This window comes from Poecilia mexicana, unplaced genomic scaffold, assembly GCF_051168715.1.
Source record: "Poecilia mexicana isolate PSO_F unplaced genomic scaffold, ASM5116871v1 scaffold_23, whole genome shotgun sequence".
Taxonomy (NCBI): domain Eukaryota; kingdom Metazoa; phylum Chordata; class Actinopteri; order Cyprinodontiformes; family Poeciliidae; genus Poecilia; species Poecilia mexicana.
In genome coordinates, this window is record NW_028263392.1 from 4,720,905 (window position 1) to 4,733,211 (window position 12,307).

The window sequence follows — 12,307 nt, forward strand, 5'->3', positions numbered from 1 at the left end:
TGTATGTGTGTATATATATATATATATATATATATATATATATATATATATATATATATATATATATATATATATATATATATAACACTTATCGGAAGCCCTATATATATATAAGATATAGTATATATATATAGTATATATATATATATATATATATATATATATATATATATATATATATATATATATATATATATATATATATATATATATATATATATATATACATACATACTGTGAGGCATTCACTATTTTCCTTCTACTTCACAACTGTTCTCACTTCCCACTGTTTCTCCAGCAACGAGAGGAGCTGACCAGGCGGCGGGAGCGCGTGTCCAGGAAGAGAGAGAAGCTGGCGGCGGACGGCGCCGACGCCGACCGTTCCCTGGCTTCCCTGAACGAGGAGCTGGAGTCTCTGGCCGCCAACATTGACTACATCAACGACAGCATCGCCGACTGCCAGGCCAACATCATGCAGATGGAGGAGGCCAAGGTAACTTATTAACTATTAGCAAACTATTAGCTTAGCAGTTAAATATTCAAGATCCATTGTTGAGCTTCCACCAAAGCCACTTCTTGACTGTGTTTTTATTGCAGGAGGAAGGAGACACTGTGGATGTGACCGCTGTCATCAGCTCCTGCAGCTTATCGGAAGCCCGCTTCCTTCTGGACAACTTCATGTCCATGGCCATAAGCAAGGTGCCTGCTTTTCCTCCTGTCACTGTTCTGTTTCCACTGGCTGTCAAAAAAGTTTGGCCAGCTTTCTGAATTATTCAATAGATGCAGGGATGCTTTCCATATTTTTTATTTTTTTTGTGTATGTGGAAGAAAACTGTCTCAACACGGAAATTTCCCAACTATATTCATGAGAATGGAGGCAGACCTGTTCGAATTTACCAAACAACCAGTGGTGCTTGATTTAATTCTGACCTCTATTGAGAATATTCACTCTTACTTATGTGTTTGGATTTTGTTTCCTCGTTGCCATGGTTCCCAATTAGATAAAATGCCGAGCGAGTCTTTAATCGGATCAATTTGTTTGAATTAAGTCCATCAGATTAGATTTGATAAAACCTAATTGGTCCGGTGAGAGAATGCCTCAGATCCAGGAACCAGAAACGCTCAAAAATGCTCTCTACATCGTCGGGTTTTTTCCAGGGCCTGCAGGCGGCTCAGAAGGACTCCCAGCTGAAGGTGATGGAGGGGCGGCTGAAGCAGACGGAGATCAACAGCGCCACCCAGAACCAGCTGCTCTTCCACATGCTGAAGGAGAAGGCCGAGATCAACCCAGAGCTGGACGCCCTGCTGGGCAGCGCCCTGCAAGGTTGGAAACGCCAGCGAGCGCCCAGTAGCCGACCCGGCAGCATGTTGATCAACCTTTCCACAATCATCTTTTGATTTTAACCGAGCGCCTGCGCTTTACTTTGCACGCTCCAGTTCAAAAAGTAGAAAAAAAACAACAAATTAAAAAAAAAAACGATGAGTACAAATTAAAGCGCAGCCGATTTGTCCGCTTTGAATTCGATTTAATTTCTGTTTGTTTTTGTTTTTTGTTTTTTTGTTTCTGTTGTGTTGGTGTGATCTCAGAGTTAGGGTTCCTGCTACCAGGTGAGTGAGAGATATGAATAGAAATGTGACTGTGTTTGAGAGAGCAAGGTGCTGAATGTGCACACTACATGATTTCCATCAAAAAAAAAATTATAATGACTAAAAATAAGGAAGAAGCCTCATAATAAACTTGTCTTGTAGTGGAGAGGAATAAATGGAGTCAGTATTTCATAAATCAAACCTGCATTTTGATTATGTTCTCTCAGAAGAAAATTCTCCATTTCGACTATTTATCTACTTATTTTTTAGAAAAATTGCATTGTTTGCCCCCTTTTCTGTAGAAAAACACTTTTTAAGCTGCATTTTTAAAATTTATTTGAAAAGGACCTCTCAGGAGCGCTATAGTTAAAAAAAATATCCTTTAGCTTTAGATATTTCATTCTATTTTAGTTATTTCTGACCAAAGTTTAAGTCAGAGTTGAACTTATTTAAAAGTTTCCTTTTCCTATTTTGCGTTACAGTATATAAGATGTAAAATTGTAAGAAATCTTGAAGTGTGCATCTGTATTAGACTAACCCGCGTCGAGTAACTCCGCTGTAACCTGCATGGTTCGCCAGCCACTTCCTGGTCCAGTCCAATCTCAGGACTAAAACTTAACCGCAGTAAAAACCTAAACCGACTGCACATCCTCTGTCCACAGCTGTCTGTGTTTGTGCGTTTGTTTTTTTCTTTTTTTTCTTTTCTGTGTTTGAATATTTTGTCTCTTACGCTTTTTCCCTTCATCCCACACCCAATGACCTCTCTTCATCTCTTCATCTTTGTGACCTATGACTTTGTCCCAAGCTGCTGAAGATGGCGTCACTGTTGAGTTGCAGTGTTTTTACATATGTGTTGCCTTTGGATGAAATAAAAACACACACACATTAATCCCCTGCGTGTGTGTATGTGTGTGTGTGTTTTGTGCCTCCAGCTGCAGAAAACGGGGATTGTAGCAGTAGCGACGAGTCCACTCCAAGTCCTGCTACAGATGGCAGGTAAATAAACAAACAAAACATAAACTACGGTGTCCCTCAGGGTTGCAAAAAAAAACATATCTAGAAATTGTTGAAAATTGTGTACTGTTTTTTTATTCTATAAACTTCATCTTGCATTTCCTCTTTTTTTTCTTCTTCATTTATGAATTTATGAATTTGCAGCTTGACATCAGACTCAACAGATACAAGTCGTTTAAAAAATACAAGCCAGCCCAATTAGTTTGAAACAACAAATTATACCCATCTTCCATTTTCTAAAAGACAAAAGTCCAGTGATTCATAATAAAGTACATCGGTTTTCACTTTGCTATATCTTCAATTGACAGAGTTTATCTTAGATTGGCCACATTGCAGCTGTGATTTCACCGTTTTATCCCGGTGTATTTTGGTATTGGGCTCAATAAGTGCACATTAAAATCACAAATGGGCCATTTCACTACCTGTCTGGTCAATAGACAACTTCAAATTCAGATCTAACTGAGTCATAGTTTCTTAAGCTGGGCCTGAAATGTGACACAAAGCACTACTATGACAAGTCTGTGGAAATCTGTAAAGCAATTCAGCATAAAATTATCAAAATTACAGAAATAAATCCAGAAATTCTGTTTTTTATAGGATCTTGTAATTAAGTGTTTACAGTAAACATGCTTCTTAGTGTTGGTCGGTGAAATAAAATCCCAATAAAATATGTAAGCAGTTTGGATTTGAACGTTGGAAGGGTTTTAGCAAGATACAGGAAAGTGAAAACCGGAATCTTCCAGTCAATATAATCCTAAATGTTATAATCTAATACTGAATTAAAGAGGAAAAAAAAACAGTGGCTTGTATCATTTCTTTATATGTCAACTTCTCTGACACCACGTTTTGGGTTTCAGCACGCTGTCGTCAGATTTAATGAAGTTATGTGGCGAATCAAAGCCGAGAAGCAAGGTAGATGATCATGCACATGTTTTAAACCGGCATTTTGCAGCATTGGCCAGCGGCTCTTGGTGAATTGGATTATTTATATTTCAACCCATCCTGGCTCCTCAGGCTCGACGGCGGACCACCACCCAGATGGAGCTGCTGTATGCCAGCAGTGGGGATTTGTCCTGCGAGTCCCCCACCGGAGACTTCCCAGCCCCTCTGCTGCCCCTCGCCGAGCGCCTGGAAGGGCCGGCGGACATGTGGGGTCAGGCAGCTGGTCATGCCCCGGACCGCGAGCGAGCCGTATCTCCATCTGCGCTGTCTGTCAGGCCAGCTGGCATGTAAGTTCAGAGGCAATATTTTTCAGAGGAGGGCAGGAATCTCAAAGAGAAACAGAAAGAGAGTTCCTTGCACGGAGTCTGGGAACGCAGGAAGTTTGAGAAAAAGAGTATCCAAATTTATTTGTTTTTTAATACTGACCGGATGAGTTGTCTTGTCTTTAGTTCTGGATCTAGATCACCTACGGGGGTGGAGAGGAGGCAGCTGGAGCGTTCGCCTCTGAACCGAAGGAAGGTGCAAGAAAAAGGCCCCATCGTGTCTCCCATGGCAACCCCCACACAGATACCATCAGTGGGCGCCACAGAAACTAAAACTAAAGGCAGCGAGTACAAATCAATGTAAAAACCTATATTACTCAAACTAACTGTAAAAGGGTTTTTTTCTGTAGCCGTGCTTCACGTTTATGCAGCCTGCTGCTTGTCAATATAGATACAAACTATTTTCAGTACTAGAAGATGCTCACATTTTATCTATGTTTAATTGAACACAACTGGAATATGAAGCTTCCTAAGCTTTTGCGTAAATTAGCATGCTAACGCTCAAAAGTTATGTTCCAGTTTTACATCACTTTTAAATGTTAAAATTGTTTAAATACAACCTTCTTTACACACAAATTATAGAAAATTATTTACATTACAGCTCTGTTCCTAAGTGTTATTAAGCTAATACAGGTAGCAAGAATGCTAGGTTACATTTGACTTTGTCCTGTTTTCTCAGGCTGGATGAATCCCCTGTATTTGAAGGACACAGGTAATGTACTATAATCGGTTTGAATCATTTATGTTAGATTTTCTGGTTGGCCCTTTTGTTTTCAACAAAGTAGAAAGTAAAGACTTTAATGTGACAGCAAAAGAATTACACATTTGTCATGGTCGCTAAACGAATGCAAAAAAAAAAAAAGGTCCAAAGTTGATTTTGTTGCTGAAATCTGATTTTGCTTTTAGTTATTTTCTAATAAAATTTCAAGTAAGTCAGGAGAATATAGGCTAGAATATTTTTGTGAATTATATATTTTTTTAAACAGATTATTTTAAAAAAATGTAATCAATTGGAAGGATTAAATAAAGCTGATCACTAAAGTCTCAAATGTAATTAAAACATATGGACTTCTGAATAACCAAACAAAAGAAACAAATGTTTTATTAATTTAATTATTAAAGAAGGACCTTTATGACTCTATCTCTGCATAGTTTGGCATTTTCAAGCAGTTGGTTAGTAAAATGTCAGTCAGAATGACAAACATCTGTATTTCATTATTCTGTAATGCTTGTTTTCAGAGGTGTGATAAATCCGGTGGCAGCTCCAAAGAGCAGAACCGGCACCAGAATTCAGTGCATCCACGTAGCTGAAGGCCACACCAAACCTGTTCTCTGCGTGGACGCAACGGATGACCTACTTTTTACTGGCTCTAAAGGTAAAAGACCGAAAAACGCGACATCAGATTCTGTCGATGTGTTTCTCCTAAGATTGCACGCAAATCTTTGTCTCAGATCGGACTTGCAAGGTCTGGAACCTGGTGACGGGCCAGGAGATTATGTCCCTCGCAGATCATCCCAGTAGTGTTGTCTCAGTCAGGTATTGTGATTTTTGTTTAGAAATGACCTACTTTGACGATAATCATTGCAAAATTGCATTCTCTCCTGAATAATTGTTTTTATCACAGGTACACCTCCAGTCTCGTCTTCACCGTTTCCACCGCTTACGTCAAGGTCTGGGATATTCGAGACTCCGCCAAGTGTATTCGTACGCTCACGTAAGTACACGAGCTCATGCAAGATGAAATCATAAGTGATCTAGTTATTAGACAAGTTATTATTATTATTTTTTTATTTTAATATCAGATCATCAGGCCAGGTGGGGTCGGGGGACACGTGTTCGTCTGCTCGGAGTTTATCCATCCCACCCGGAGAGAGTCAGATAAACCAGATCGCCCTCAACAATTCTGGCTCGTTTCTGTACGCTGCTGCTGGGAACGCCGTCCGCATGTGGGACCTTCGCAAGTACGCTGCCACATGTCGAGCTTTAAGAGTTGCAGTCATGCAAACTATTTGCAGCAGCTCAAGTTCATTATGTTGCCATCAAAAGGTTTGTTCAAAGCACTAATTAAACTATCCTCTCTCAAGGTTCGTGTCTACCGGAAAGTTGACGGGCCATTTGGGACCCGTTATGTGTCTAAGCGTTGAAAAGCTGGGCCATGGACAGGACGTCGTTCTCACCGGCTCCAAAGACCATCAAATCAAAGTAATTATCATTGTTAATATTAATATTAAAGTAGAATATCTCCTGTATTTACATTTTGTTTTTTAACGTTTAAAGCTGCTTGCTTCCCCGTGAGATTAACTAAAAACAGTAAAAATCTAACTAAATCAGTACTTTCTTCAAACATTGGTACTAATCTCAGAAAGATACGGGTTAAGTTTTATTGAAGTGACGCAAAACAGAAAGGAAAATTGAAAAATGTATTCCCTACCCTTTTTTTTTTTGTCAAAAAGAGATCTAGTTTTTTGAGCAAAATAGTTTATATTTTAAGAAGCATGAAGTCCATTTGGTACATAGATCTTAATCATTAAAAATAGATATGTTTGTAAGAGAAATAAATTGGTTAACTTATATTTATTTTTGACTCAATCAAATAAACTTCACTGTATGTAAAAACAAAACAAGCAAAAAAAAAAAAAAAAACTTTTAAAGGTAAAAAATGTTCCCTTTCATACCACAGCATCATGGTACCGAGTGCCCCTCCAGGGGGTGCACCCACAGTTTCTGAATCACTCCGTTACACCCCTTGTTATCAGATTGGTCATCACTAACCCTCTCCGCTTTTCCAGATGTTCGAGGTGACCGAAGGTGCTCAGGGCAGCGTCGGCTCCAGCTATACGTTTGACCCCGCCCACCAGGACAGCGTGGAGTCTCTAGCCGTTCACAGAGACGCCTTATATAGCAGCTCCAGAGATTATTACATAAAGAAGTGGGACATGGCTAGCAAAACGCTTGTCCAGGTGAGACGATGTCGCGGTTTGGATATCGGTGGAGTCGATATGATCTGGGTTTGACAGCTGGTTGTGTTGTCACCTTACAGTCGGTCAGCACCCAGACTGACTGGGTCAGCGCTCTGGGCATCGTACCAGGCTCCCCGGTGCTCCTCAGCGGGTGCAGAGGCGGGCTGCTTCGCCTTTGGCACGCCGACTCACTGGCACCCCTCGGTGAAGTCCAAGGTCATGACAGTCCCATCAACGGCTTGGCAACCAACAGCACCCAATTGTTCACAGCTTCAGAGTAAGTCCTCATACAAGTGGTATATGTTTTCATCATCTCCTATTGTTTCACTATTTCATTTCTGTTTTATAGTGACCGGACCGTGAAAATCTGGGAAGCAAAGAGCTCCGTGGAGGATGGACTCCACTGACACCCAGCCTCTTCCCACACACATTGGACTGTCTACTTGTCAACATTAGCTTTATTCTTTGAGTTTGAGACATTGAGCCATGGCTGGTGTCCCACAGGGATCTGTGTCAGGAAGACCAACTTAGATGAAGTAAACTTTTCCAGGTTTAAACAGTTGCTAATATTTTAGGTCAGAACAACTCACTATGAACTATGCTGAAGTTCCAGGGGCCACAAGACGGTTTGTTTGGTTGATCAGGGAGTCTTTTTAAAGCTGCTGAGAGAAAAGAAGCTGCGTTAAGGAAATGGTTTGCTGTGATCGTATCCTGTGTGTTGACTTGATGTATTATATGTCTTCCCGACAATGCTGAACAGGTCATTTTGTGTGTGTGTGTGTGTGTCTGTGTGTCTGTGATGTTTTTGTTCCCAGTTAAAGGACCAAACTACTGAAGATTTGCTTCGAAGCTGTTACTGCCAAATGCACCGGAGTTAAACACTGAAAGTCTCTAAAAAAAACATGCTTTAAGGTCTATCAATATGCATGTTTTTCCTATTTGTTTTTCTTCTTTTCTTTTGTTTATCAAAGGATAAAAGAATAGCACTACTTCAAGATATATTTACAGTTCAGGCTTTCAGGAAAGCATAAAAGGCTCAAATTACAAAACACGTCCCTCTGGGATAATTAGCTTAATTTGACATGGTAATTAGCCTTGTAGCCTAAGATTTTGAATACCTTTTTGAATTCGTTTTGCAAACAATATCGACTTGTTAACTGTGGCTGTGTTGTTTTCATTAAGGCTGCAGCTTATTTTCTTTTTTTTTTTTCAATCTTGAGAAATCTATCAACCTGGAATCATGTTCTGTTTCACGTTATTTAACATCTGAACGTCAACGACAGGCCGTTTGTGATCTGAGCGATGTGAAAGCAAATACTGTACGTTCATGGAATCAAGCACCTTGTACTTTTCAGCTCACATGGACACAGTAGAACGAGTCAAACATATCTAAGTGCGTCCAGGAAGAAAAAGAAAGAGACAAGACTGAACTCGTTTCTGCCCGGGTTTGGCTTTTGTCGGCTGAAAAATCCGACCTGCTCAAATCCCCAAATCAGTCACCGCAAACGGAATCAAATGTTTGGAAGACCTCTGAAATGCTACTGTTTATTTATTTTTTTTCCTTGAATCCAAGATTATTATCCATTTTTTCTGCATCACTAGTGACTGTACATGTGTTCTATCTATTGCCCTGTGTGTCATAGACGATGATTTGCACAGAATTGACGGGATGGATTTCTCTTTGATCAGTTGTTTATTCAGTGCCTGTCATAAATCCTGAACTGTACGTTGATTTATTTATTCTTGTGATGTGATTTTTGAGGACTTTCCTTTGTTGGGAAAAGATCAGGTAAACGTTTTTTTAATAACGTGCCGTCGAAATTTGATGTATCGCTAACGTTGCGCTCTTCTTTGGAGGCAGCGCTCTCTAGCACAGATTGCATTGAGGATCATGGTTTTCTGTACCAATGACAGCAATTTGCTTTAGATGATCTTAAATCCTTACTAATCAACGAGGCAACTCAAGATGTGAAGACTCCCTCTGATTTTCTAAGTTGAGCTGAAAGTTAAGTTTATTGTGTAAATATATTTGTTGTTTCTTCCGCTGATTCTGCTGTGCGCAGCTTCTTGTAATGGGCATATCAGATACAGTGTGTAAATAAATTGTGATAAAAAGTGCTTTGTAACAGTGTAGCAGTGTGTGAGATGGCCACGCGGTGGCAGTGTTGGTCAGTGTTCCTTTAATAATAGACTGAGGAAGAAGGCGGACTTTCGCTTCATTTATTGCCTTCCCATAAAGAAATACTTGAATTTGTAAGATTTACAAGGAAAATGAACGTTTATTCAATCCCTCTTAAAGTTAGAACTGAAGTAGAAATATTATTTGAGATTACAACGGGAGGGGAAAAAAAGAGAAAGGTAAAAAGGGGTCAGAAACTCCACCTGAAGGCGAAAGCTAATGTGGTGAGTGATGGAACGATCAATATTTAATGTTCAGCTGCTTGGAAGAATCACATTGACCCAGAGCTACTCAGACTGTTCTGTTTTACAGCATTACTCCTAATAAGTGCTTTCAGGTAAAAATAAATAATGCATCCTGCTTTTGACAGGGAATAACAAATCAAAACAGCCGTGATATTTAAGTGGTGCGAGATTTTCAACCCATCAGAGCAAGAAGCAGATTTGCGTTCATGATGTACGTCCTCACCAAGCAGCTCATAAACTAAATGAACACTGATGCTCTGTTTTAGAGGCAGTGCAATAAAAATGGTAGTCAGCTGGAATTTGCAGCTTGTCTATCATTCAAAACGTAAGCAAGAGTGGCATTTCAATTAAAATAACATTGATATTTACACAGGAGCGCTGTCAATCACACGTCATCCTCCTTGCTCTCTGCTAGGGAACAGCTAGCTAGCATGAACACCAGTGACAGGGACTGCTGTTTTGCTAACCAAGTTTCCGGTAAAGGTAAGTTGTTTTCCCACCATTAGCACGCTGAGTAGCACCCAGATGAGCTTGATGGACAGCTCTAAGACCCTCTTCCTTGCTGTGATTGGTTATTTCAGATAGAGCGTGGTGTATTTCTGCAGATAGGATCATATGGAGAAGGCAGAGGAGCTTGGTTTTCTCACACGTTATATTGTGATGACATAGTGACAATTTCAACAAATATGTAAAGAAATGCATATTGTTTATAAAAACTTTAAAAGGGCAGTGTTACATGTTTTCCAGCCATGTAGTGAGGAGGAGCTGTGCCTCTGTAGGCGGGGCTAGGTCCACCGAGGCGTTTTGTACAGCTGAATGGTTGCCATGGGAGATTAAACAATTTCCTCAGCATTCAAAAAAAAAAAATGAAGGCAGCACTCAAGGCATGTTTTGATGAGGTAATAACTATTAGTTGATGTGAAGCTTAATTTTTTTTTACTTTATACAGGCCTTTTAAGGACTCAAGCATATTGCGAATTTGTGTGTGTGTGTGTGTGTGTGTGTGTGGGGGTGTGTGTGTGTGTGTGTGTTTTACAAATAAAAAGCTGTAAAAGTAATTTTAAAAAATCCTGTGTAACCATTTATGCTCCTAAAATCTCTCCAGGTCCTGAATCAGCATAATAATCCCCAGAGCATCACACTCTCACTACCATGTTTGACTGCTGAGATTTAACACAACAGCTGGAGTTAAACATGATTGATTTTAGTCAACTTTGGGCACTGGCGCAAAAAGTGCCAGTGCCCATGCAACGCATAGGGGCGCAGCACCATAGGGGGCGCCAAAACCCCGTCTGGAGGGTCTGATTATGTTTTTCCATACACTTCAGCGCGCCTTACACTCCTTCACCTCACGCACATAATGAGGTAAATCTAGCGCGAGTTTCACCCCTTAACGTATCTTCGCCTCGGGGGGGTGGAGGGGGAGCGAGCCTATGTTTTCTACGCTGACGTTCCTTCCTTTTTTTGGGGGGGGGGGGGGGGGGGGCGCCAATTTATGTTTTCGCATCCACCTGAATAATGTGCAGTTGCGCCACTGACTGTGGGCTTCTTTTAAAGCAACAACAATCAATTGTTGAACTGAACCAAATATTTCAAACTGGGTTTCCTTACAACAAATTTCACCGTCAGTTTGTCGCTAAACCTTCCCAACGGAACTTTCGCGCTATTCTATAAACAGACGAGCCAGAATAGAATCGCATGTTTTTATTGAGCAGCACGTGGATTTCACATGAATAAAACCTATACAGTCATATGGACCCCCAACATGATGTTGCCAAGCAACTAGTGGAGAGAACCACATAAGGCGATCAAGACTCCTTTGTGTAGATTTTGCTTTATGTGTAATAGATATGAGCATAGCTCAAAGAAATTAGAATACTTTGGAAAAAAAAGTTTAATATTTTGGTTTATTTTGGAAACTGAAACTCAGATTCTTAATTTATCAAACATACGTAGATTCTGTCTCATAATTCTGCCGAATTATGAGACAGAATAATGAAAACCCAAAATTCAATGTCTCACAAAATTAGAATATTCTGAAAAAGTTACAACATGCTCATAGAAAGTTGAGTGGAAGTAAAAAAAAAAGAAAAAAGAAAATACAGAAAATAATGGGGGGAAAACAATGGACTTTATTTTATTTATTTTTTACAATACTCTTTAATTTTCTTATTTCAATTCGTTCATTGAACTTAGTGTTCTGCTGTAAATTTTGTCTGGTCTTGTCAAAACTGTTTGTCATGAATCACTTTGTTTACTTGTACCTTCTGACTAACAACAGAAGAAGAAGAAGAAGAAAAAAACAAATTTGTAAAAGAGTTTTATTAGAAAAATACCAGGTTTTGTGCCTTGACAGGATTTTTCTAGTATGTGGAGGAACTAAATAATGGCCTAACTGCTGGAACATAGCCTTTATTATCAGTTTTTTCCAAGAAATCAATAACTCCTTCTCAGACAGCCTGCGTGGGCCGAAAGTTTCCCTTCCAGTTTAATAGTAGCGCAGTGTACAGTCCTTCTCGATAATATATCCCCCTGTAATCTGTTCAGTGGACACATTGATTGGTGATGCTTGGGTCTGACCAGATGCTCTTGTTTCACCGTTCAATCAATGACATTTGTACCGCTGCAGGCATTTATATAGAATACGATCAATTTTGATTATTTCCTGTGTGAAACAGTGGAGGAGATTTGGCTTTATCTTGTGCTTTGATGTTTTTAGACACTCGTGTGTTGAAGATTTTGCTAGAAATTATTCATGCTACCTCTTTTCTCGCATTTTGTCACATTTATCAGTTTAATATAAATATTAAAAGGATTTAATGTAAAAAATTTGAGTTAAAATGTCATATGTAACCAAAATTTTACATTTTGAACTTCGGATGAAACGCTATGTGTGACGTAAAAGTAATATTGCCACTATCCCATGGTAGTGGCAGCATCATGCTGTGGGGGGTGCTTCTTGACAGGATGCAGAAATGGGTTTGGTGGGATAATTGCAGACGAAAGGTCAGTCTACGAATTTTTCATTCCGGGATGGAAAAACACATGCAAGCCAC

At 39.6% G+C, this 12,307-nt stretch overlaps 1 protein-coding gene across 2 annotated transcripts in view; it reads left to right on the forward strand.

Annotated features, from left to right (window-relative positions):
• LOC106931400 (kinesin-like protein KIF21A) overlaps positions 1-8,945 on the forward strand; it is a 33,254-nt gene extending 24,309 nt beyond the window's left edge. For both annotated transcript variants that reach the window (XM_088003074.1, XM_088003075.1), the window contains 16 exons: positions 299-493; positions 598-699; positions 1,159-1,324; positions 2,520-2,583; positions 3,459-3,513; positions 3,616-3,830; positions 3,993-4,166; positions 4,546-4,578; positions 5,106-5,242; positions 5,319-5,403; positions 5,492-5,581; positions 5,670-5,828; positions 5,952-6,069; positions 6,657-6,827; positions 6,908-7,104; positions 7,177-8,945. In XM_088003074.1, the coding sequence (XP_087859200.1) occupies positions 299-493; positions 598-699; positions 1,159-1,324; positions 2,520-2,583; positions 3,459-3,513; positions 3,616-3,830; positions 3,993-4,166; positions 4,546-4,578; positions 5,106-5,242; positions 5,319-5,403; positions 5,492-5,581; positions 5,670-5,828; positions 5,952-6,069; positions 6,657-6,827; positions 6,908-7,104; positions 7,177-7,234 (2,019 nt within the window). In that variant the 3' untranslated portion in view covers positions 7,235-8,945. The remainder of the gene's footprint in view (positions 1-298; positions 494-597; positions 700-1,158; positions 1,325-2,519; positions 2,584-3,458; positions 3,514-3,615; positions 3,831-3,992; positions 4,167-4,545; positions 4,579-5,105; positions 5,243-5,318; positions 5,404-5,491; positions 5,582-5,669; positions 5,829-5,951; positions 6,070-6,656; positions 6,828-6,907; positions 7,105-7,176) is intronic.
• The last annotated feature ends 3,362 nt before the right edge of the window (positions 8,946-12,307 follow it).